The sequence below is a fragment of the Hyperoodon ampullatus genome, assembly GCF_949752795.1.
Source record: "Hyperoodon ampullatus genome assembly, chromosome: 3".
Classification (NCBI taxonomy): domain Eukaryota; kingdom Metazoa; phylum Chordata; class Mammalia; order Artiodactyla; family Ziphiidae; genus Hyperoodon; species Hyperoodon ampullatus.
Genome location: NC_136916.1, coordinates 82,167,205 through 82,193,743, shown reverse-complemented (window position 1 = coordinate 82,193,743; position 26,539 = coordinate 82,167,205). Strand labels below are relative to the sequence as shown.

General features: G+C 41.5%; 1 protein-coding gene across 3 annotated transcripts in view; it reads left to right on the top strand.

Annotated features, from left to right (window-relative positions):
* Positions 1-19,720, top strand: part of SV2B (synaptic vesicle glycoprotein 2B) — a gene marked incomplete at both ends in the record, with an annotated part of 80,944 nt that extends 61,224 nt beyond the window's left edge. For 2 of the 3 annotated variants that reach the window (XM_079699755.1, XM_079699757.1), the window contains 5 exons: positions 583-747; positions 8,421-8,554; positions 11,853-12,053; positions 16,088-16,247; positions 19,537-19,720. In XM_079699755.1, coding sequence (XP_079555881.1) covers positions 583-747; positions 8,421-8,554; positions 11,853-12,053; positions 16,088-16,247; positions 19,537-19,720 — 844 coding nt within the window. The remainder of the gene's footprint in view (positions 1-582; positions 748-8,420; positions 8,555-11,852; positions 12,054-16,087; positions 16,248-19,536) is intronic. The other variant, XM_079699756.1, reaches the window with a different exon arrangement.
* Positions 19,721-26,539: the final 6,819 nt, after the last annotated feature.

Genomic DNA, 26,539 nt, shown 5'->3' with positions numbered 1-26,539 from the left:
CTTTTGGTACATAGCCCTCTGCCTTTTCATCTTGTATATCTTTCTGTGAATGTGGTTTTTGTTCCACAGGCTGTAGGATTGTAGTTCTTCTTGCCTCTGCTGTCTGCCCTCCAGATCATTTTACCTCTTGCTTTGCAACTTTATATTCCTATGTTCTTTCTCATGAGTAGCTGAGTTAGCTAAGACCTGCAACATAGTATTAAACGGTAGTGCTGATAATGTGTATCCTGGTCTTGTTTCTTATGTTAGTGGTAATGACTGCAGTGTTTCCTCATTAAGAAAGATCCTGACTTTTGAGCTGAGATATATATATATTTTTACATGCTAAGGAAGCGTCCATGAATTCCTAATCTATTGTTGTTTTTATCAGGAATGAATGTCGTTTTTTATCAAATACCTTTTTGACACCTATGGATGTAGTCATGATTTTTTTCCCTTAGATCTATTAATATGATGAGTTATATTATTAGATATTTCTAATGAACCATACTGATACATTTAAAATGGGCTTGATTTACATCAAGTCGTGAATGCAGTCTCGGATGGTGTTGCTGCTCAAATATTCTGTCTTCTGTATTACAGTTACTATGGACTGACAGTTTGGTTCCCTGATATGATCCGGTATTTTCAAGATGAAGCATACAAGTCCAAAATGAAGATATTTCACAATGAGCACGTGTATGGTGTCACAATCAACTTCACAATGGAAAATCAGATTCACCAACATGGGAAACTTGTGAATGACAAGTAAGTGGGAGACCACGGGCTTTCCTCAGATCAAGGGGACTGTGTGTGGGGACAGTCTTGGGGAGAGAGCCATTGGGAAGATAAGCATTCAATATGGCGAGGATTGAGCTCCAAGGCTGGTGGAACATCACAGCTTACCATGGCTGCCAGAGACTCGACAGTGCCCCTGGTGGCTCTGTCTGTACTGTGCCGTCCCCTGTTATCCTGGCTAAGGTTGATTCATCCAAGGAGGGTCAACCAAATCATCTCTCCTGAGACCTCGCATCTTTAATGGTGATGCGCAGAGAGCCCCTCAATGATGCCTGCCTAGAGAGAGGTCCCAGAGCTCTCACCAGTGAGGTCCTGCACCAACTCACAGCCTGGCTGTTGAGCTTTTTCTTTGATTCTGGATGCTTCTTCAGAAGCAAATCCAGAGGCCAATATAACACTATCTTATGTTATTCTTTCGCCTAACATTACCTCCAAGCGTCAATTGGCATGGCCCACTGTCATCAAGAATGTTGTGCTTTGGGGCAAAAATGAGTGGAGTGTTAGAAAAGTCCCGCCCACATCCTCCTCAATCTGTTTGACTCCTCCTCTTTCTACTCCTGGGACACTGAGATGGATAGTCCAGCCTGTTGGGCTTTAAGAACACCTCTTTGAGGTTGCCCTCTGAAGGCCCCAAATGGGTCAGGGCAGGACAGAGTTTCCTCCAGGCCACATGCTCCACTAAACTCAGCATTTTCACCTCTGCTGTTTCCCTTCTTGAATTATCCTTAGCAAGTTCACTGGGTCAGGCGAGGGCATGATACACCAGAAACACCACAGCCCAGTGTCAGTGGTATAAACTGCCCCCAAGTTAATGTGTCTGTGTAAGAATTATCACCATGAATTTTCTCCTCTGACTTGGTTCTACTTCCCCAGCCTGCACCACCAGTGTGTCTAAGTGGCCATGCCCATGACTGTGAGAAAGAAGTGTATGTCTGGGTGGAGTTCAAGGAAGGTGGCTTGGGCAGTCTAGTCCATATGTTCTTACCGGCCAGACCTTAGCAAATGTTCACTGTTATTTAGGATGAGAAAGAAAGTGTGACACGAAAAGGGGAATGTTATTTCTACAAATATAAGTCCTTTGGGGCAGGAAACTTAGGACCGACTATCCGTGGGCATGGAATTCAGATTTTCAGATGATTTTTTAAAATGCCAAGGCTCAGTCACAAACATCTCCACCTTCACATGCCCATGTATGCACATGCTCTCTTTGGGGACACTTTGGTTCCTGGAATCTGCTGAGAGTGGCCACTCCAGGGATGGCAGCTCGAAGGCTAGTGGTTGGTGGATGGCAATTCTCCCCAGGATTTCTCACCATCAGGGCTCTTCAATATAAGCCCAGAGATCTTGCGTTGGCATTGCCAAGGAAGAAATATTGCCCTTCTTTATTAGAACACTTTGGAAATGTTGAAAACTAAGGGACATTATGGATGGCTAGATGTCACCCATGATATGTTGTTATTCCCTGAGAGACGAAGTCACTAAAAGAGACCTCATCTATGAAGTTTCCAATGTTCAGTGATACTCTGTTGTGGTGTTAGTAATAATAACGATGGTAATGACCCTTCTGTGTGCCAGGTGCTTCCTTAAGTGCCTTTCAGAGATTATCTCGTTTAATCCTCACAAAAACTCCAGGAGGCAAGAAATGTGCTTTCTCTTTTACAGGTCGGGAAACAAGCTTAGAGAGGTTGAGTTGCTTGCCCAAATCACACAGCTAACGTAAATAGATTAGAAATATCTCTCACCAATTCATGCATTCGGACTCCAATCCCGTACCCTTGACAACTACAAATATCGTCTCACTGGGAAACTCTGCATTCCTACAAAGGCCCTGTTTTACATGGTGTTTTCTGCATTAAAAAGTTAATTGCAATGCCAGAGCTGTTATGATTTTTAAAAGTAGGTTTTGGAGTTCTAAGACTTAGCTACACAGAAAATGGGAACTTCTGCTCCACCCTGTCCTTTTAAAAGATCCGAGCCTCCCAAAGCTTAAGGCTTGAGGAAGGCGGTGGTCTCATCTGTGGAAACAGGACCCCAGGGAACAATAGTTATTGTTAAGGGTCTGCGAATGCATAAGCAGGCCAATGATTGTCTGGGAGTGGATGTAAATATTCTGCACACACAGATGTTCTACCATGTTTCTGTGTTTCAAATGCATACAAATGTTTTTGTGTGATTATTAAAGTATAAATTCCTTCAGAAGTTGCAATGAGTTCATTTTAACTTGTCATATATATGTCATTCAATTTTTTAACCAGGGGATACCACAGTCACTTGAAGCTCATAATTTTTACCCCAGCAATTTATTTGAATGAAAATGGTGTTTTTCTCCTTGGAAAAAGATTAGGAACTTTTGAAACCAATCTAAGGAATTGAACCTGGTTTCTTTTCTTGAGTTATGCTGCCATCTGCTGGTCATAAACTAGAAAACATGCCGCCTTTGGAAACCTTGAGCCTCTTTAATTCTTTAAGAGAGAGTTAAAGGAGAGTTAAATTCTTTAAGTTCTTTAACTTGGATGGGGCATTGTCCCCATTCGTACCAGTATTCCCCCTTAGACTTTATCCACACTTTGCTGATTAAAAATTTAAATAAAATTATTTACCTTATTGACTATCACACATGCAGGAAGATTACTTTTAGCTGGGAGAGCAGAGAGAAAGAAAGCAAATGCGTATCTAGAAGAGAGAAGGTTGATTTCACACATCACAATGAAATGCTACCCACACTGTTAAAAGCATTTTTTAGTGGAGCATCAGTAGGAATTTTCTTCATCTGCAGTGGGTGTGTTTCAGGACAGTAAATCTCTGTGAAGCTGGCAAGGGTGGGAAATGTTTTAAATGTACCTTCTGGCTTCAGGTCTGAGGAAGTAGCCAAGGCTTGAGGGAATTGGGTTCCAAGCCTTGATGGGTCAGTAAATAGCTGAGCCACCTCTGAACGACCTGTTTAAGCCTCTAATTCCACATCTGAAAGTCATAATATTGATATGTAATGTCCATCAGGCTTCAGAGTTAATAAAATATCTCAGCAAAATTTTGTAATTTAATCTAGATCCTGCATAGTTCTTATAGAGCCTCTTCCTGAATATTTTACAACTAATTGGCTACTGAAAATGGGATTGCTGTTCCTCCATCAGACATTTACCCAGGTTATTGCAGATCAATAGAAATCCTGTTGATTTGGGGATGTTTGTTTTGTCTCTAACCGAGCTCTTTTATTAGTTCTAATAGTTTCCCCTTGTTATTGTTATACCAGCCTATCACCTGCCCATAACAATTGTTTTGTCTCCTTTTTTTTCCTTTTTATTCCATCATGAAAGATATCAAATATGTGGAGAATAGAGAATAGCGCCAACAACCCTATTCAGAGCACCTAGCTTTGTAAAATCATAAACTATGCTACATTGACTTCAGATTTTAATATAGATTAAACATCACTCACTCAGTTCCCCTTCTTGGTGCTATTCTTCTTCCTCCTGAGGAGTGATGATCACTATGGTCATAAATTTGGTGTTTTACATTCATGTGTGTTTTTATACTTTTCCAATATATTTATGTATCTGTAAACGTTGTACAGCATTCTTTTGTGTGCTTTAAATTTTAGGTAAATATCATACTAGGTTATAGATGTGCATGTATAATTCTCATACCCTACATGTTTCAACTAGTTTTGTTATTTTTAGGCTATTTACTTCTTTTATTTTAAATATTTTTAATTGAGGTGTAGCTGATGTACAATATTGTGCTGATTATGACATCCGGTTTGGTGATGGATAGAAGCCATGCTAATGGGTATCCTGACTTCAGTGGGGGCATTTTGGGTGTCTTCCTTTTAAGTATGATATTTGCTGTATGTTTTTGATAGGCCTCCTTTATAAAGTTAAGGAAATTCTTTATTGTTTTAAGTATGCTGAGAGTTTTTATCATGAAAGTGTATTGAATCTGTCAAACGTTTTTCTGCATCTATTATGATAATCATATTATTTTCTCCTTGGACCTATTAATATGATATATTAAAATAATATTTTTTTCAGTATTCAACCATACTTGATTCCTGGGATATATCTTAATCATTCAGTGTGAATTTTTTTAAAAAAATAAATTTATTTATTTATTTATTTACTTTTGGGTGTGTTGGGTCTTCGTTTCTGTGCGAGGGCTTTCTCTAGTTGCAGCGAGCGGGGGCCACTCTTCATCGCGGTGCACGGGCCTCTCACTGTCGCGGCCTCTCTTGTTGCGGAGCACAGGCTCCAGATGCGCAGGCTCAGTAGTTGTGGCTCACGGGCTTAGTTGCTCCGCGGCATGAGGGATCTTTCCAAACCAGGGCTCGAACCCGTGTCCCCTGCATTGGCAGGCAGATTCTCAACCACTGCACCACCAGGGAAGCCCCCAGTGTGAATTTTTTAAAATGGCAATCAATACATTGACAAATTTGATTTACTAATTTTTTGTTTGTTTGTTTAGATGTTTATAGCAGTTTTATTCATAATTGCCAAAACTTGGAGGCAACGTACATGTCCTTTATTTTTTATTTTTTACACAAAACTTGTGCAAATATTTCAAATTGGGTTTCAACTTATTATTTTGTTAAGACTATTTTTAGAACAGTTTAGGTTCACAGCAAAATTGGGAGGAAGACACAGAGATTTCCCATATACCCTCTGCCAGAACTACCATATTATCCAGTGATGATCCAAGATGTCCTTGAGTAGGTGAATGGATAAATAAACTGTGGTACATACTGACCATGGAGTATTATTCAGGGCCAAAGAAGTAAGCTATCAGGCCATAAAAAGACATTGAGGAACCTGAAATGCACATTCCTAAGTGAAAGAAGCCACTCTGAAAAAGGCTACATCTGTATAATTTCAACTATATGACATTCTGGAAAAGGCAAAACTATGAAGATCAGTGGCTGTCAGAGGTTAGGGGAGAGGGGTGGATAAATAAGCAGAGCATAGAGGATTTTTAGGGCAGTGAAAGTAGTCTGCATGATACCATAACGATGGATACATCTCATCATACGTTTGCTAAAACCCATAGAACTACTAATGTTTTATTTAGGATTTTTGTATCTACATGAGATTGGTGTATATTTCCCGTATACTGTTCTTGTTCAACTTTGGTATCAATCTTATATTCTGAGGCACAAGAACATATGTCCTTAGAGAGTCTGTTTGGTTGACATTAGCACCAGTATTTCCCATCCTATAAATCTGCTTCTCCATGAAATAATATTTCAACCGTTTGGAAATACAAGATGGCCTTGTCCTAAGTCCACTCTTTTATTTCTTTCGCCAATAGCTTCTGCTTCCTTAAAGGAAAAGTTCCACAAGATACTTTTGTTAACTTTTCTTTCAGCCTTTGAAATCTCCTGAATGAAGAATCTTGGACCAGTTTAGTATATAAATTAGAGATTGGAGGAGATGATTTATATAAAAGACTCATAAAATATGCCTCGGCCCTTTCTCCTTTTATCTCTTCCTTTATAATTTTGGCTTTTTATAACTTAGGCTTTTTATAACTTACTTGGAGATACATTTTAAGGTCTGTCTGTGTCAGACCTATTATGATTTATGGCTCTGCTTTCTCACCCACTTTTGGTAGAACATTAAAATACCACCGAAGGCCACATCACCAGCCTATTACTATATTAAAGAGAAGGATATATTAAGAAGGGCAAAGACCTGAGACAGTCTCCAGGAATAGCTTTCCTGAGTAAATACATTCAGCATACAAATTACATTAATTTTGACAGCACAGCCATCTTCCTGTAACAAAGGCTTACTGATTAGTTTTTCCATGGAAATATGAAGAGTCCAGTGATAACTTTTGGAGGCTGCTGTTTAAAAGTCTGCAGCAAATTTAACCCTAAGAAAAATTGTTGAAAACAATTTGGCTTCCTAGATTAGTGACTCTCACATTTTCTAAAGTATAATAACCTGGCATCTTCCTCTGGTGATCGTAGTTCAAGAGGTCCAGGATGGAATGTAGAAAACTGTATCTTTCACAATATCCTCCCATTTTATTCTGATGCAAGGGGTCTGGGGACTTCTCTTTGAGAAGCACTGGTCCAGGCTTTCTTATTGGGTGGGAGGTCTTTTTGCAGAAGCTAATGAGGGGTGGCTCTAGGTTAGGGTTCTCAGCAGAACACAACAGAGCATAAAGGGTAAGGGGCACTGCCCTTTGCATGTGGTCACAGATTGAATGATCTGGTGGCTGTAAAGAGGAACAATGACTCTCAGCACCCTGTGCTACCTTTGTCACTGTGATTCCCACTGAATTGTAGTTGTCTGTTTGCTTATTTTTTTCCCATTAGATTTGAGGGCAGGGACCATGTCTTTCCTCTCTGTACTCATAACACCTAAAGCTATGTAAGTATTTGCTGAAGACTGAATATCTAAATAAATGAATAGACAGATGAATGAATGGGTTGTAATTCTTCATAAATGAGGACATAGCCAAAGGTTTCTTGCTTAAAAGTTTAACCAAGCTTGGTAAATATAACCAATAGAGGATGGTGTTAATATATGTCAGTATATGTTTTTAAATATAATATTGTTCTTTTCTTTTAAGTTTATGTAGGAGTTGGAGTCTTGCAGTAGCTCCTAAATGCGGCTGCACCTCATAATCATCTAGGGGTTTTACCTCTTATTGACTTTTATTTTTAAGTAAAAAAGTATATGTACACTTGATATAAAGAAAAAAATTACATTTGTCTCATGCCCAACCCCCATTGTACTTCCTCAGGGCCAACCACATCTGCCAGTGTCTTGCGTCACTCTCCAGGTATATGCTATGCATTTACAGGCATATGTGCCATATCCTTTCTTACATGAATGGTCACATGCAATAAACACCATATTGTATTTAATTTTTTCAGTTAACAATATATCTTGAAGATGGTTCCATATTAAGACACATAGATCTACCTAATAATTATAATGGCTATGTGGTATTCCACTGTATGGTATCTATCTATCTATCATCTATCTATCTGCTATCTATCTATCTATCTAGTAATCCATTGCTGTTATCAGCAATGTTGCAATGAAGATCAGTGAATGTGTCTCTTTGAAGGCATGAGCAAGTATGTGTACGATGAATTGTTAGAGGTGGTATTCCTAGGTCAAAGGGATTGTACATTTAAAATTTTGCAAAACTGCTCTCCAAAGAGGCTGCACCAATTATGTTCTACCAACAATGTGGATGAAAGTGCCCATTTCCCCACTTTTTTTGGTTCAACAAAGATTCTGAGGCCCTCACACATCTACTGCCTTTAAACCTTCTACGACCATCTGAGGGATATTCATGTTTTTAAAACTCCTAAAGTGAGATGTTATTAACATTTTCATTTCACACTATTTCACATTTCTGTGATTCTGATGTAGGAGGTCCATGAACCTGCATATGGGAACCACAGGCTGTGTACCTGGACTAGACATCAGCTTCCACCATCCTGAGGCCCCTCCCCATTTATAAACACACAGTGAAGAAATGGGGAACTAGTCTGGGTTGAAAATAACGTTCCAGCACCTTTGGGTTTGCAGTTCTCCTTTTTTCTGCCTTTCTGTGTTTTCCATCTGAGTCTTAAGTCTCTTTTTTTTTTTTCCTGGATGAATCATTCAGGGGCTAATTTTTTCCCACAGGTTCACAAAGATGTACTTTAAACATGTACTCTTTGAGGACACTTTATTTGACGAGTGCTATTTTGAAGACGTTACATCGACTGATACCTATTTCAAAAACTGCACCATTGAATCGACCATCTTTTATAACACAGGTAAGGGCACGAACAGGGTGGGCTTATTGTCTAGAATCAAACTGCTCAGTCATAAGCTTTAGGAGTAATAAAGTATTCACAGATATGCATGCTGAGTCTTCATGTGGAGAAATGGGTTCCAGCCCCACGTTGGGGCTTCTTTGTGCAACAAAGAAGTTGCACAGCCTTTACCAAGGCATTTAGTTTATCTGTGTCTCAGTTTGATCACATGTAAAATGGAAACAAAAGTACTGGACAAGTGTTCTGATCTCAACGAGACTGATGCTATATGCTAAGGATCTTTGGTGGGAACAAAGTATGACCCAGATTTAAAAAAAAAAAAAAAAGAATAAAACAGCATTCCAGGAGGGCTGCATTTTATACCTGGAGTGCATTCTTGAAGACCTAGCATAATTTGAAACAAAATTCAAGACATATGTTCTCACAATAATAAATGAAAAGGGAAAACTGCATCTTTTCAAGCTTCGTGCGTGAAGTGAGATGATAAGAATATTTTAAAATTACACCATTTCAGATTTCCATGATTAAAAAAAATCATAAAATTCCACCACTCTCTCCTCATTATTTTTACTGCTCTCATTATAAATTAATACCAAGTGGAGTTGGGTTATAAGGAAACTAATTGAGTTTTACCAGGGGCTTCACCAATATTGCCTCAAGTAAGAAATGTACTATCATTCCCATCTTACAACTAAGGAAACAGGGGCTTAAGCAACTTGTCCAAAGCCACAGCTAGCAAGTTGGAGGAACTTTGATTCATCTCTTAATTTGTTTAGCTCTGAAGTCTGTGAGCTTTCCACTGAGATACTTGCATTATGTCCAGATCAATGCTTTCTCCCTGGCATTGGCACCAAGGCACAGTTTATGCAAGAACATCTTTTTCCTCCATGATATCAGCCTCGAAAGGTTCAATATCTGGTCTCTAAATATCCCTTGGTCTTTAAATAGTCAATTATGGGATTTATCTTCCTAATTTATGTTTAGCCTGAACTTAAAAAAATATTAGTGAGTTCTATACATTTACTCTTTGGCATATCTTTTATTTTCTTTTTCAAGTTTCATTGATGCCTCCTTGCTTGAACACTCTTTTTATTTTATTTTATTTGAGGAAAATTGCTTTACAATGTTGTGTTAGTTTCTACTGTACAATGAAGTGAATCAGCTATATGCATACCTATATCCACTCCCTCTTGGACCTCCCTCCCCAACTTTCCCCCCGTCTAGGTCATCACAGAGCACTGAGCTGAGCTCCCTGTGCTCTACAGCAGGTTCCCACTAGCTAGCTATTTTACACATGGTAGTGTATTTATGTCAAACCCAATCTCCCAATTTGTCCCACCCTCCCCTTCCCCCCTGTGTCCACATGTCTGTCCTCTACATCTATGCTCTACAAATAAGTTCATCTGTACCATTTTTTAAGATTCCATGTATATGCATTAACATACGATATTTGTTTTTCTCTTTATGGCTTACTTCACTCTGTATGACAGTCTCTAGAACCATCCACGTCTCAACAAATTACCCAATTTCGTTCCTTTTTATGGCTGAGTAATATCCCATTGTATATATGTGCCACATCTTCTTTATCCATTCATCTGTCGATGGACACTTAGGTTGCTTCCATGTCCTGGCTATTGTAAATAGAGCTGCAGTGAACATTGTGGTACATGACACTTTTTGAATTGTGGTTTTCTCTGGGTATATGCCCAGGAGTGGGATTGCTGGGTCATATGGTAATTCTATTTTTAGTTTTTAAAGGAACCTCCATACTGTTTTCCATAGTGGCTGCATCAATTTCCATTCCCACCAACAGTGCAAGAGGGTTCCCTTTTCTCCACACCCTCTCCAGCGTTTGTTGTTTGTAGATTTTTTGATGATGGCCATTCTAACTGGTGTGAGGTGATACCTCATTGTGGTTTTGATTTGCATTTCTCTAATGATTAGTGATGTTGAGCATCCTTTCGTGTGTTTGTTGGCAATCTGTATATCTTCTTTGGAGAAATGTCTATTGAGGTCTTTTGCAAACACTTGCAGTCATGAAGTATCAGAGCTGGGAAGCAGTGGAGATCATTAGGTGTTTTCCTCTAACTTCATAGGTAGAAGCTCAGGGAGGTTAAAGCGGGTCAGCCACAGAGCCAGTTCCCAAACCTAGGTTTCCTGAGAGCCTATATAGTGACCTTTTTGCTAGAATAGCTGATGTTAGAAGGTATCAAAAAACATGGAACTGGTTCCGAAGCAAATGGTTATTATTTTTTAAGACTTTATTTTCTTAGAGTAGTTTTAGGTTCACAACAAAATTGGAAGAAAGATACAGGGATTTCCATATGCCTCCTGCTCCCATGCCATAGCCTCCCCCATTATCATCATCCCCCACCAGAGCGGTACATTTGTTATAATTAATGAACCTACGCATCATCATTACCCAAACTAGCTTTCTCTAGTTGCTGCGAGTGGAGGCTAGTCTTCGTTGAGGTGCGCAAGCTTCTCATTGCGGTGGCTTCTCTTTGTTGTGGAGCACAGGCTCTAGGTGCGCGGGCTTCAGTAATTGTGGCACATGGGCTCAGTAGTTGTGGCTTGCAGGCTCTAGGTGTGGCGCACGGGCTTAGTTGCTCCGTGACATGTGGGATCTTCCCAGACCAGGGCTCGAACCCATGTCCCCTGCCTTGGCAGGCGGATTCTTAACCACTGCACCACCAGGGAAGCCCTAAGCTTTATTCTTGCTGTTGTACATTCTATGGGCTTGGACACATGGATAAGAGCCATCATCATAATATCATACAGAGTGTTTTTACTGCCCTAAAAATCCACTGTACTCTACTTAGTCATCTCTTTCCCTCCTCCACAACCAAGGAGCAAATGGTTTTTATTCTGAAGCATGTTCAGGTTTCTGCATGGGCTTTGGAGTGATTGACTCAATCTGGATCTGATTCTCTGGTCATTTCCCTCGTATACACTGGGTAGCCTCAGAGGAGTAGCCCAGGTACGGTGGCCCTCAATGTCATCTTGTTGATACAAACAGAACTATTATCTGGCTTGAAAGATGCTGTACTTAAACATGTCCCTCAGTGAATGTTCATTTCCCCTTGCTTATAGGAACTTGAACAGGTCGTTACATTTTTAAAGGTTTCCTACTTCATCCATACCCGGCCACGCGTCACCTGGATTTTGAGACTGTCTGATTGCCAGGGGGCGGTGCCACCTGCCCAAGGAAGGGGCATAACTTTATCCCTGTTTCTGCCCCAAATCTCCCCAGCCTACCTCCATTTCATGTGAACCAAACGTTTCCTTCTCTATGCAGACCTCTACCAGCATAAGTTCATCAACTGTCATTTTATCAACGTCACCTTTCTGGAGCAGAAGGAGGGCTGCCACATGGACTTAGAGCAAGATAATGACTTCTTGATTTACCTCGTCAGCTTCCTTGGCAGTCTGTCTGTCTTGCCTGGGAACATCATATCTGCCCTTCTCATGGATAGAGTCGGAAGGCTCAAGATGATTGGTGAGTTGTTAGGGATGCCACGTTCGTTCTCTAGTGGGCTAAGGCAGTGGCTTAAAGTGTATGAGAGCAGTGGAATTTTTCTTAAATCTCACACAGGAAACCACACAAGTAAGATGGAATTTGCTGGTGTAGAACCAAGGAGGAACATCTGCAAAACCCCAGGGCCCCGTGGAGGTCTGGTCCATGCCAGGGACACATCTTCATTTCCTGACTCAGCAATTCTGTGATAGTTACTTATTTTATTAGCACTTCAATAGGATATTAAATACATCCACTCTACCCACTCTGTAAAATGCTCTTAAATGAGCATTGGTTTCACTTGATGATTTAAAATAAATCCTATTACTTATTATTATTTAATATTGATAACATTTTGGGCTTTGGAGTTGGATAGGCTCATGTTGGAATCCTATCACCTAAAGGCTGTTTGACTTTGGACACGTTCCTTTACGTCTCTGGGACTTATCTTATAGATAAGGAGACCTATAATGAGCTGGTAGGGGTTTGTGAAGATTGAGCATAATGTACCCAAAGCATCTCATAGTGCTTGGTGCATTGCAGGTTCTCATGTCTGCTTTGCTTCATTCAGCAGTTTGTTACTGAAACACATGCCAGGCATAGTGAACAAGAAACAAAATATATACATCCAGGGCCAGGGAAAATGTACACCCATTAGAATATGAGTCAAGGCCAAGAAAAGGGAAGCAGACAGTATGCTAATAAACATGCCATGAGTTCTGCCCCAGGGATATAGCTGATCAGGAAAAATCAATTCCAAGATGCTAGCAGCAAAGCTCAAAGGAAACAAGATAAATCACATAATCATTTTGTCACTAAGTAGTAGCATGAATATTTAGAATGATGAGCCCAAGACATGCCTGTGATTTCTGCTTTTTAATCATGTGGTGAGGACGGTCATCTCTCAGGCATGGCATATTGAGCTGTGGCCCCTGTTAGCGGCAATGCCCTGGTTAGACCTGAAACCTGATGACGGAAGACGGTGGCTTATTAACTTCTGTGACACTCGTGCCCAGCACGGTGCCTGCCACTGAGTTGCCACTTAGTAATGCTGTGGGACTGACCTGAGCCAGCGAAGATGACCTCTTTCCTAGATGAGTTGGAAGCACGATGGTTGAAATAATACCTCTGTTTGCTCCAGTGAGACAAAGAGTGTGAGAGTAGATGTGTGACACTTCTGCCATTCTGTCACTGGCCCTTTTTTTGTTTTTTGTTTTTACTTTGGAAATATTAATATGTAATGAGCTAGACAAATAGTGTGTTTGGAGCAGTCTCTCCAAGCTGTCTAATCAACGTAGAGAAGAAAAGCAGGTGACCGAACCCAAACATTTTTACTTGGCACTTGAACTAAATCACTTGGAGCAGCTCTGACAAGCCTATTTTTATGGGAAAAAAACACAACAATTTTGGAGGAGAAAAGAGCAATCTTCATAGCAGAAAGTAAATTCCTGTCTCTGGTCTTTTAAGTCCCAGGGTTGAACAGTGAATTCTGTGGTCAAGTCCTGGAGTAGCTGAGGAAGTTCTTGGGAGATGAGAGTCGATGAAGGGTGGGGTGGGTGCATCTGTGAAGAAGAATGGATGGTCCCCCTCGACCAGGGACAGAGGGAGGGCGGGGCGCAGGGAGCAGGCAGGGCAGGGAGAGAGTGGACATCCTCTTCTTTGCCATTGAAGCCCTTCTTGTCATCATGAATGTATCCCAGATAAAAATTGATTTCTCTAATGCTAAATAGAGCCGTAACCCCCAAACTGGATATCTGGAGCTAATATTTACTATTTTTTATATCTTACTTTTTTTTATCAATGCCCGTATTTTGTTTCTGAGCCAGATTGTTAAAAGCTCGGACAGTGCCCCCTTTGTATCTTTAGTAAAAGGTCTGGCATACAGTGCATCAACTGCGATATTCTCAGGGCCCAGTAAATACTAGGTGCTCAATAAATGTCACGATGAGATGTGGGTGACCTGTTTTGAAACTGCCTTTCCCATGACCCTTAGACAAATCCCCTATCGAGTCTGCTGGATAATCATTTGTCCTACTTTCTCTGCTGCTGTGCCCTTTCCTGGGCAGAAGTGGTGCCTTGTTAACAGCAGAGAAGAAGGCTTTGCTGATGAGCCTGTTACTCCTCATTTATTCATTCAATAAACATTAATTTATGCAGCATAATTCTCCGCCAGGCTGTATGGTTGGCAATGGGAATACAGCAATAATTGACACAGACAGCATCCTTGTGCTTAAGGAAAAAATGATCTATTGGGAGAGACAGATGTAAACTAGAAATTTCATTTAACTAACACTTAGGAAGTGCTTATTATAGGTCAGGTTTTTTCCCAAGCGTTTTGTAAACATTAGCATATTTAACCCTCGCCATAGCCCTGTGATGGGGAGAATGAGACAGCCCAGGGAGGTTAATTGACTCACTCAAGATCACACAGGGGGAGCTGGGATTTGACCTCAGGCCTCTCCATCACAAGGGGAATAAGAACTAATGATAAGAGTGGAAGAACTGGGCACCAGAGGGACCTATAATGGGAAGACCTAACATAGTTAAGGGGTCAGTTCCCTATCACTGAATTTATTTGATGATAATATTTTGTATTCAACAAACATTGTACGCCAAGCCCCATGGCTGGCCACTTTGAGGGATGCATGCATGTTGATGATACAGTTCTCAGGGCACTTGTGGTCCAGTAGATGCCAGTCTCCTCCCATTCTAGTTCTCTCCTTGCTGTTGGAAAGAGGCTACCAGGCTACCCAGTCACAGCCCTAGCCCTTCTCAGAATCAATAGAAATAAAGCAGACAGTTACCATTCCCCAGCTCTTCAGCAGGCAACTCCAGGTCTGAGGGTGAGATTGCAGGTGGAGGCCCCCCAGGGAGGCACTTGTGGGTGAGGCCAGACCAGCCTTCTGGTTTCTTGGCAATCTGAAGACCTCCCTCCTCCAGGGTTCTGATGCCTGGGTGGGACTCTTGCTCTGTTTCCTAGCTGGTTGTTTGGGACCTGCTTTCTTCCTTCCTTTCTGCTAACTAGTTCCACCGCATTTCCAGGCATCCTCTTGATCTGTGCCCTGCACTCACTCCAGACTTCCCAAGCTCTTCTGGGCTGGACGTATTGGATTTCAGTAGGATTTGACATAACTTTCTTTCAGTGGGATCTCTTATCATTAGCTGTATCACCCAGGGTCCTGGTGGGAAAAGGAATTTACCCCCTGAGAGTTCTAGGGAAGAGACTGTATGATGGGGCAGGTTTTAGAGGTGTGGGCAGGGTTATGGGAACAAATGAGGCAGATGAGACACCCAGATACTAGCAAAAGTGGGCAGCAGGCTCTGCCTCCAGGGCTGCAGGGACAAAGGGAGAAAACAGTAGTAACCGAGCCCAGGGAGAGCTGGAACCAAGGAGCAGGCGGTGTCTGGGAGGAACTGTCATCCTGGGGGGGAAGCAGCCTTTGCCAATAAAGGGCTTATAAAGCAGGATGGGAATTAGGAAGAAGTATTCCAAGCCCTTTCTCCTCACAACTGACAAGGAAACTCCAGGTATGCAGTCCACGGGGGTTAGCTTCCCGGGCACAGAGCAGAGCTGAGAAGGGCAACTCAGATATCTGGGGTGGAGATGGGCATACGTGAAAATAAGCAGCATGGCCCTTGATCGGGTGTTCTTCTGTTGCCCGTTTGCAGCTGTGTTCTCAGTGGAACATGAGCTCCATGAGAGTAGAGTCTTTTGATAATGATGTATCTCGGGCACCTTAGAACAATGTCTGGAGCATAATAAATTCTCTACTAATACTCACACCCTCCGCCTTGTTCTCAGTTATTCTGGGCTGGACAGCACCACAGGGTGAGGTTTTCGAAATGCTTCCTTGAGGCTAATTCTGGTGATATAACCCACATAGAAGTCTCTAATCCCATGGCTGGGGTACCATGTATGGGGTCCACATCTTTCTTTGTGTAGAGATGAATCTGTTTTTTCAGGTGTTGTCTGCCACGGGCTTCATGTTTCTTTGTGCCCTGATCTCCCTCCGCAGGTGGCTCCATGCTCATCTCAGCTGTCTGCTGCTTCTTCCTATTTTTTGGCAACAGTGAGTCGGCGATGATTGGCTGGCAGTGCCTGTTCTGTGGGACAAGCATTGCTGCCTGGAATGCTCTGGATGTGATCACGGTGGAGCTGTATCCCACCAACCAGAGGTCAGTTCCTCTCTGGGCTTTCCTCTGGGACTTTCTTGGACTTCTTTGGCCAGAAGTCCATCTGCCCCAAGATCCTCCACTACGGTCATCTTGGTTTTCTTCTTCTTTTTTTTTTTTTCCATTTTTTTAAGTAAACATTTTATTTTGGAATAATTTTAAGCTTACAGAAAGGTTCCAAATATAGTACAGAACGTTTCTGCATACACTTCACCTAGCTTCCCCTAATATTAACATCTTACATAACTATGGTACATTTGTCAAAACTAAGAGGTTAACATTGGTACATTATTAGACTCTGACTTTATTTGGTTTTCACCAGTTCTTCCACTAATGTTCTTTTTTTCTCTGTTTCAGGATCCAACCCAATATACCACATTGCATTTAGGGTGGTTTTTTTTTTTTTTTAACATCTTTATTGGAGTATAATTGCTTTACAATGGTGTGTTAGTTTCTGCTGTATAACAAAGTGAATTAGCTATATGCATAGATATATCCCCATATCCCCTCCCTCTTGCGTCCCCCTCCCATCTTCCTTATCCCACCCCTCTAGGTGGTTGGAAAGCACCGAGCTGATCTCCCTGTGCTATGTGGCTGCTTCCCACTAGCTATCTATTTTACATTTGGTAGTGTATATATGTCCATGCCACCCTCTCACTTCATCCCAGCTTACCCTTCCCCCTTCCCATGTCCTCAAATTCATTCTCTACGTCTGCGTCTTTATTCCTGTCCTGCCCCTAGGTGCATCAGAACCATGTTTTTTTTTTAGATTCCATATATATGTGTTAGCATATGGTATTTGTTTTTCTCTTTCTGACTTCACTCTGTATGACAGACTCTAGGTCCATCCACCTCACTACAAATAAATCAATTTCATTTCTTTTTATGGCTGAGGAATATTCCATTGTATATATGAGCCATGTCTTCTTTATCCATTCATCTGTCGACGGACACTTAGGTTGCTTCCATGTCCTGGCTATTGTAAATAGTGCTGCAATGAATATTTTGGTACATGACTCTTTTTGAATTATGGTTTTCTCAGGGTATATGCCCAGTAGTGGGATTGCTGGGTCATATGGTAGTTCTATTTTTAGTTTTTTAAGGAACCTCCATACTGTTCTCCATAGTGGCTGTATCAATTTACATTCCCACCAACAGTACAAGAGGGTTCCCTTTTCCCCACACCCACTCCAGCATTTATTGTTTGTAGATTTTTTGATGATGGCCACATCTTGGTCTTCTTGGTGTTCCATGGACTAAATGTCTTTTAGGTTATTGAGTTTCTCCTGCCTGGGGGCTGGAATAGGCCGGAAGTGGGAAGGCTAAGGCTTGATATGGTGGGGTGGATGGCAAGACGCAAAGGATAAGGGCAGTCCTTGTCCAGGAGAGAAGAACTGGAGCTAAACCACATGTATCGTGCGATCCAAAGGGAGGTGAGAACAGGCCTGCCAATGGGAAATGAAGTGAAAAGGTGCAGAACTAGACAAACAAAGGGTGGGGCAGAAATAAAGGTGGGTATGAGGCATGATGGTCTAGGGCATTTGTGGAGAATGGGGCAGGGATGCCCAGGGTTTCCTTTTATTTTGTGCATGCCCTATGGGAAGAGGCCTGGTTTAAAGGAATAGGGTCAAGGCCATTGCTTAGCAGTTATTTCTCCTCTTGGAGGGGGACTTTTCAGGACAGCAGGTAAGTGGCTCTTTGGCCAGAAAGGAATGGGAAGTGGTGTGGAAGCCAGGTAAATGCAATTCTGCATCAAATCTTAATGATATTCCCAAGATTGATGACAGAGGTATTGGGATAGAGGTAACTATGGAAAAGCACAGAATAGTGAACTTGGAGCCTTTTCTGTGAATCAAAGAACTTCTAAGTTTTACAAAAAATAAGAGGAGGAAAAGTTATCATTATTTCATGGTATGTGATTTTAAATCCAGGAAACCTAACAGAATTAAAGAGACTACCAGAAACAATAAAATAATTTGGTAAGGTGGTCAATAATAAAACTAATTTAATAATTTATAGATTTTAAAATATATCAAAAAATTAAAATTGAAATCCATCTAATAATAGAAGAAATCATAAAATATATAGGAATCAATTTGATGAGAAAGGTGAAACACTTATGTGAAGAAAACCATAAAGCTTTACTGAGAGATATAAAAGAAGACTCAACAATATGTCAAGATATATCTTACTGAATTCTACGAAGGTTTAATCTTACAAAAATGTCAAGTATTCTTTAGTTTTTAGAGAGTCCATTCAAAACTCCATGAGATTTTTCCACACTCTGGGAACTTGAAAAAATTAGTCTAAAGTTTATTTGGAAAAATACACATGTGAAAATATCTAAGAAAATTCAGAAAACAAAAGGATTGGGATTGGAGCTGGTGAAAATGGATAAAGGTATAGTGTAGTATAGTTATAGAAAAAAATGTAAAAAGAATTTAAAGTACAAAAATATAGCCATATTCTTCATAAACTAGTGGTGTTAAATAGAGATATTTTGCTTAATCTGAGGAGGACTAGTGCTGGGAATATTGTCTCTTTATATAGATGGAGTCAGAAAAGGATTGATGGTTAACAGTAGTTATCACTGGGAAGTGTGATTAATAAAAATTAAGATTAGCTTCTGCCATGGGTGACACAGACCCCAAATAACTGCACACTTAGGAGATAGGCACTAAAGGCTCTTTTTATCTTCTTTTTCCTCTTTCATGACCTCAGCCATGGTCCAAGATGAGACCATTTATATTCCAGGAAGCAGGATGGGAGGAAAAAGGATAAAAGAAGAGAGCAAAAGGACCACTCTTGACATCTCTTAAGGGAGTTTCTCAGGAGCTGCTGGGAGTACTTACATCCCATTGGCCTAAACTTAGTCACCTGGCCAGACTCAGAAACAAGGAAATCTGGGAAATGTAGTCTTATATTTGGAGAAATGCTATTTAGGGAGAACTAACAGTCTCTGCCACAAGAGGGTCAAAGTGTTATTAATGGGGAACACTTGCACTTTCTGCTTCATCCTTCTTCATTCTTTCAAGTTGGGGAAGGAGATACTCCAAAATGTTAATAACGGTGATTACTTTCAGTGGTGAAGTTATATATTCTTGCATCTTTATGTTATTCTGTACTTCCAAATTTCTAAAATAAGAATGTGTTACTTTTACATTTAGGAAAAAAAATTCCCTCCCACACCTTCACCATACTTCTTTAACAAGGGAAAGAAAGAATCCAGTCCCACATATCTAAGGAGGTCTAGTTTGCATCTCCCAGAATGATTTACTTTCTTCTTTTACAGGGCAACAGCCTTTGGCATCCTCAATGGATTATGCAAATTTGGCGCCATCTTGGGAAACACCATCTTTGCTTCTTTTGTTGGGATCACCAAAGTGGTCCCCATCCTTCTGGCTGCTACTTCTCTTGTTGGGGGTGGCCTGATTGCTCTTCGACTGCCAGAGACTCGAGAACAGGTCCTGATGTGAACAACATATGGGGAAAGGAAATGTTGGAAGAACCTCGTCCAGGAACCTTAACTGCACCTACACTTCCTGTCCATCACTGTCCAGAGGACACCTGGATAGCACAGGAGGAGAAGTTGAATTTGTGACCCCTAGTCTAGCACCCATTTCAGCTGTCTATATGTTTGTAACTCAGGTGACTGATTTGAGGGTGTCCTGAGCTGTCCTCCCTTAGAGTCCCAGAACTGTGCGCTTGGCTAATGGTGTCCCCAGCCCAAGGTGAGGGAGGAGGGATCATGCCCTCCAAAACTAAGTAAGGGGTATTTCCACAAGTGAGGTGCAAGGACTTTTTTCATTCATTTCAAAATGAATTTGAGAAACACTCAATGTCCTCCATAAAGTTCCTTGGAGCCCAAGGACCTGACAAATTGACTTGGCGGGGAAGTTGAGTCATCATATGAATACTGAAGTACAGGATACATATATTTTTGCATTTAAAGTATTACTTATCATAGTTTCCAGTTGAAAATTGGCACAATAGCATTGAAGATACTCTGATATAGAAAACCAAATATGTGAGCAATATCTGTAGAAATCTACTTTACCCCCTCCAAGGGTCCTAAGTTTTCCTAATGATGATTAGGTGGTGAATTTAAGAATAATATTTATTCCTATTTTGATCTCGTCAAAGAAACTTAATGGGGTAGGTATTCTGTAAACTAACTTTGTACATAACTGTCTTTGGGTTTCATTTGCAGAAATGATATCTGCAAATATTTGCTAGCATTTAGCCATATTTTGAGAGGACTTGGTGTTTGAGTTTCCAGGAAATTGGGGCTGATGGAATGAAGTGCAAGCACAACTTCTTACAGCCATTTAACTTGCTGTTGAGAGGATGCACTTAGCAAACTCATGTTGTACAGTTCCTTTCATCCAGGCAGTTTTCTTCATGTGGGGGGAGGAGATACTTTCCTTTCTTACACAGATCACTGGTGAAACGCAAACTCACCATCTTCCATCCTGGCATTTGACGTTGCTGCTCACCCAGAAGAAATACAGGAAGTCTTCCGTGACCTCTGGCACCCTCTTTGTAGGCGAGAATAAAACACAGTGGACCACATGGGGGATTGAGGGAGGGATGGGGAAGTGTAGCCACTGATCTTCAAAGTGTAAACTTAGCAGTAAAACACAATCCGTATTTGTTATAATGGTCAGGTCCAATGAAAAATCTACCTGATATATCTCGGTTCAGGGTTTTTGAAGCAGTCATTGGCATGGGAGTTAGGGAGTGTAGTGGATGTCACATATGTTTACCTTCAGTGTTCCAAGAGAATACTTTCCTGAGATCCAGTTTGAAACATGAATGGGGGTAGGGGTGGGGGTGGGGTGAGGAACCCAGGACAAACTGTTTGGCAAAGGTCAGTAATAGACTGAAGTCTTGACTCCATAGAAAAAGAACCCATCAGAACTGTCCTGCATGGAAGGAACAGTGAGCTGTAAACCCCTGCCACCAGAGGTGAACTTGCTGAGGCCAGGTAAACACCAGTCACCAAGAACTAGTTCTTTGAATTGATTTGCGATGCTCTCAATTCCGTAAAGTGCCACACTTTCTCTACCAGAAACTTCAAAAATTTAAAGAAAATGATGGCTGCATTGAGTGTATTTTCTGTTTTGGAGAAACACCAAGTCCCGTGATAACTTCAGGCCATCTTTTGGTTATTCTCTGGAGTAGGAGAAGGTAGACAGGAGGAAAGAGTATATTCTATAACACATTTATACCCTGGATTTGAGATCAATTTTAATGGTTAAAAGGTTTTCTCTGCTTCTCATGTTCCCCACCTCTTTACTGGCCGTTTTTTTTTCTGTGCAGGGAAGGAAGACACATTAACTCTGATTTGACATCCTGATTCCCCCCAATATATAAATATACCATTGTGTGTTAGTGTTTCTCTCGGTGTTTTACAGGAGTTACCTAACATCAGTGCTACATCAGTAATGAGAGAGCCAATGTAATATAGCTGTAATATACTTGCTTGTGATATGAAATACACTGGCTAGGTTCATAAAACAGAATTGTGTAAACCGGGATTACCACATCCCTTATAACATTATTCTTCAATGGGATAATACAATTCGATGAGCCGTTACTGCTTAAGAAATATACAAGGCAGTGAGGGTCTGCATTTCTAGTTATGATGGATCTTGCAAATCTAAAACCTGATTAATTTTTGAGCATTGGAATGGCTGCAACGACTTGGGGTAAACTCCATTTGATTCCTAAGTTCTAACTTCTGCATTATCTTTATGGCTCCTTTATACCAACAACCTAACCAACCAAGGGCAATTCCCATCCCATCAATCATTCAGGCTTTTGTAAAGGTCCAGCCATGCTCGCAGCCTTTTCCCATGAAGGATTGTCTGGCACTGGGACCTGGCTACTTCTTAAATGCTGTCACTCTTGCTGAGATAAATGCTTCTTTAAAAGTAGTCTCTGTGGCAGGTCATTGGGGGATAATGTACAGCATTCCTGGCCAGGTGCTTCTTTTTCATTTCATGTTCTACCCTGAGAAACTCCCTATGGCATCCGTGGAGAATTTAAGGGATGTGGCTCTCCCTCATTGAGTAAATCTGTTTGCAGTTCATGATGTCTTTTATGATGCCCAGTTTGGGAGTAGTTACTTCTAATGGTCTCAGCTGTATTGTGTCATCCCTTGATGCTGATTTTTTGATCTTTTGTTTTACTGGAAATAAATAGTGAAAGGGGTGTGCCTATTTGTGACGTTTATAGCACACAACCCAGAGGTCATGTAATAAATAACCCCATTCCCAGGCTTCCCTGGCACCTTGTATTAGTTCATTAAAAGTAATAATAAAAATAATTGTAAGCAAACCTTAAAGAACTGAGACTGGAGATTATTTCCAGATGCTACAGTCTCTTCTGGGTTCTTAGACTGATTGGATCAGCTGGGAGGAATGCTGACAATCATTTCCTTCAACTTCCTTATTTTGCATAGGGGGACCTTGAGAGGTTAAATGATGTGACCAAGGTGACATGTAGTTCTTGGAGTGGGTTACAAGTCCTACGATGATGCTGTCTGTCTAGTTCTGGACTAATCTCTCAGTCACTGATATGTTACTACAAGGTCTCCCATAGTCTTTGAGGAAAGGGAAAATGTGACCAACCATTCATTGAAAGCTCACATGATTGTTTTACATAGAGTAAGATGAAGGTCCAGTATAAACATGAAAGGATTAGTATGTATGCATCCATTCAGTCAGCCATTCATTTGTTTATTCAACAAATCCTGATGGGAGGAAGATGGTGGAAGAGTAAGACGTGGAGATCACCTTCCTCCCCACAAACACATCAGAAATACATCTACACGTGGAAGAGCTCCTACAGAACACCTACTGAATGCTGGCAGAAGACCTCAGACCTCCCAAAAGGCAAGAAACTCCCCACGTACCTGGGTAGGGCAAAAGAAAAAAGAAAAAACAGAGACAAAAGAATAGGGACAGGACCTGCACCAGTGGGAGGGAGCTGTGAAGGAGGAAAGGTTCCCACACACTAGAAGACCCTTCGCGAGCGGAGACTGTGGGTGGCGGAGGGGGAAAGCTTCGGAGCCGCGGAGGAGAGCACAGCAACTGGGGTGCGGAGGGCGAAGCAGAGAGATTCCCGCACAGAGGATCGGTGCCAACCGGCACTCACCAGCCTGAGAGGCTTGTCTGCTCACCGGCCGGGGTGGGTGGGGGCTGGGAGCTGAGGCTCGGGCTTCGGTCGGATCCCAGGGAGAGGACTGGGGTTGGCGGCGTGAACACAGCCTGAAGGGGGTTAGTGCACCACGGCTGGCCGGGAGGGAGTCCGGGAAAAGGTCTGGAGCTGCCGAAGAGGCAAGAGACTTTTTCTTGCCTCTTTGTTTCCTGGTGCACGAGGAGAGGGGATTAAGAGGGCCGCTTAAAGGAGCTCCAGAGACGGGCATGAGACGCTAAGGCTGCTGCTGCCGCCACCAAGAAGCCTGTGTGCGAGCATGGGTCACTATCCACACCTCCCTTCAGGGGAGCCTGTGCAGCCCGCCACTGCCAGGGTCCCGTGATCCAGGGACAACTTCCCCGGGAGAACGCACGGCGCGCCTCAGGCTGGTGCAACGTTTCGCCGGCCTCTGCCGCCGCAGGCTCGCCCCGCACTCCATACCCCTCCGTCTCCCCGGCCTGGGTGAGCCAGAGCCCCCGAAGCAGCTGCTTCTTTAACTCCATCCTGTCTGAGCGAAGAACAGATGCCCTCAGGCGACCTACACGCAGAGGCAGGGTCAAATCCAAAGATGAACCCCGGGAGCTGTGCCAACACAGACGAGAAAGGGAAATTTCTCCCAGCAGCCTCAGGAGCAGCAGATTAAATCTCCACAATCAACTTGATGTACCTGCATCTGTGGAATACCTGAAGAGACAACGAATCATCCGAAATTGAGGAGGTGGACTTTGGGAGCAAGACAGATTATTTTTTCCCCTTTCCTCTTTTTGTAAGTGTGTATGTGCATGCTTCTGTGTGAGATTTTGTCTGTATAGCTTTGCTTTCACCATTTGTCCTAGGGTTCTGTCCATCTATCCGTTTTTTTTTTTTTACTTTAAAAAAATGTTTCTTAATTATTTTTTATTTTAATAAATTTATTTCATTTTATCTTTATTTTATTTTATTTTATCCTCTTTCTTTCTTTCTACTTTTTCTCCCTTTTATTCTGAGCCTTATGGAGGACAGTCTCTTGGTGCTCCAGCCAGGAGTCAGTGCTGTGCCTCTGAGGTGGGAGAGCCAACTTCAGGACACTGGTCCACAAGAGACCTCCCAGCTCCACGTAATATCAAATGGCGAAAATCTCCCAGAGATCTCCATCTCAACACTGAGACCCAGCTTCACTCAACGACCAGCAAGCTAGAGTGCTGGACACCTTATGCCAAACGACTAGCAAGACAGGAACACAACCCCACCCATTAGCAGAGAGGCTGCCTAAAATCATAATAAGGCCACAGACCCCAAAACACACCACCAGACGTGGACCTGCCCAGCAGAAAGACAAGATCCAGCCTCATACACCAGAACACAGGCACTAGTCCCCTCCACCAGGAAGCCTACACAACCCACTGAACCAACCTTAGCCCCTGGGGACAGACACCAAAAACAATGGGAACTACAAAGCTGCAGCCTGCAAAAAGGAGACCCCAAACACAGTAAGATAAGCAAAATGAGAATACAGAAAAACACACAGCAGATGAAGGAGCAATGTAAAAACCCACCAGACCTAACAAATGAAGAGGAAATAGGCAACCTACCTGAAAAAGAATTCAGAATAATGACAGTAAAGATGATCCAAAATCTTGGAAACAGAATAGAGAAAACGCAAGAAACATTTAACAAGGACCTAGAAGAACTACAGAGGAAAAAAGCAATGATGAGCAACACAATAAATGAAATTAAAAATTCTCTAGAAGGAATCAATAGCAGAATAACTGAGGCAGAAGAACGGATAAGTGACCTGGAAGATAAAATAGTGGAAATGAATACTGCAGAGCAGAATAAAGAAAAAAGAATGAAAAGAACTGAGGACAGTCTCAGAGACCTCTGGGACAACATTAAACTCACCAACATTCGAATTATAGGGGTCCCAGAAGAGGAAGAGAAAAAGAAAGGGACCAAGAAAATATTTGAAGAGATTATAGTTGAAAACTTCCCTAATATGGGAAAGGCAATATTTAATCAAGTCCAGGAAGCACAGAGAGTCCCATACAGGATAAATCCATGGAGAAACATGCCAAGACACATATTAATCAAACTATCAAAAATTAAATACAAAGAAAACATATTAAAAGCAGCAAGGGAAAAACAACAAATAGCACACAAGGGAATCCCAAAAAGGTTAACAGCTGATCATTCAGCAGAAACTCTGCAAGCCAGAAGGGAGTGGCAGGACATATTTAAAGTGATGAAGGAGAAAAACCTACAACCAAGATTACTCTACCCAGCAAGAATCTCATTCAGATTTGATGGAGAAATTAAAACCTTTACAGACAAGCAGCAGCTGAGAGAGTTCAGCATCAATAAACCAACTTTACAACAAATGCTAAGGGAACTTCTCTAGGCAAGAAACACAAGAGAAGGAAAAGACCTACAATAACAAACCCAAAACAATTAAGAAAATGGTAATAGGAACATACATATTGATAATTACCTTAAATGTAAATGGATTAAATGCTCCCACCAAAAGACACAGACTGGCTGAATGGATACAAAAACTAGACCCATATATATATGCTGTCTACAAGAGACCTACTTCAGACCTAGGGACACATACAGACTGAAAGTGGGGGGGATGGGAAAAGATATTCCATGCAAAAGGAAATCAAAAGAAAGCTGGAGTAGCAATACTCATATCAGACAAGATAGACTTTAAAGTAAAGACTATTACAAGAGGGAAAGAAGGACACTACATAATGATCAAGGGATCGATCCAAGAAGAAGATATAACAATTGTAAATATTTATGCACCCAACATAGGAGCACCTCAATACATAAGGCAAATACTAACAGCCATAAAAGGGGAAATCAACAGTAACACACTCATAGTAGGGGACTTTAACACCCCACTTTCACCAATGGACAGATCATCCAAAATGAAAATAAATAAGGAAACACCATCTTTAAATGATACATTAAACAAGATGGACTTAATTGATATTTATAGGACATTCCATCCAAAAACAACAGAATACACATTTTTCTCAAGTGCTCATGGAACATTCTCCAGGATAGATCATATCTTGGGTCACAAATCAAGCCTTCGTAAATGGAAGAAA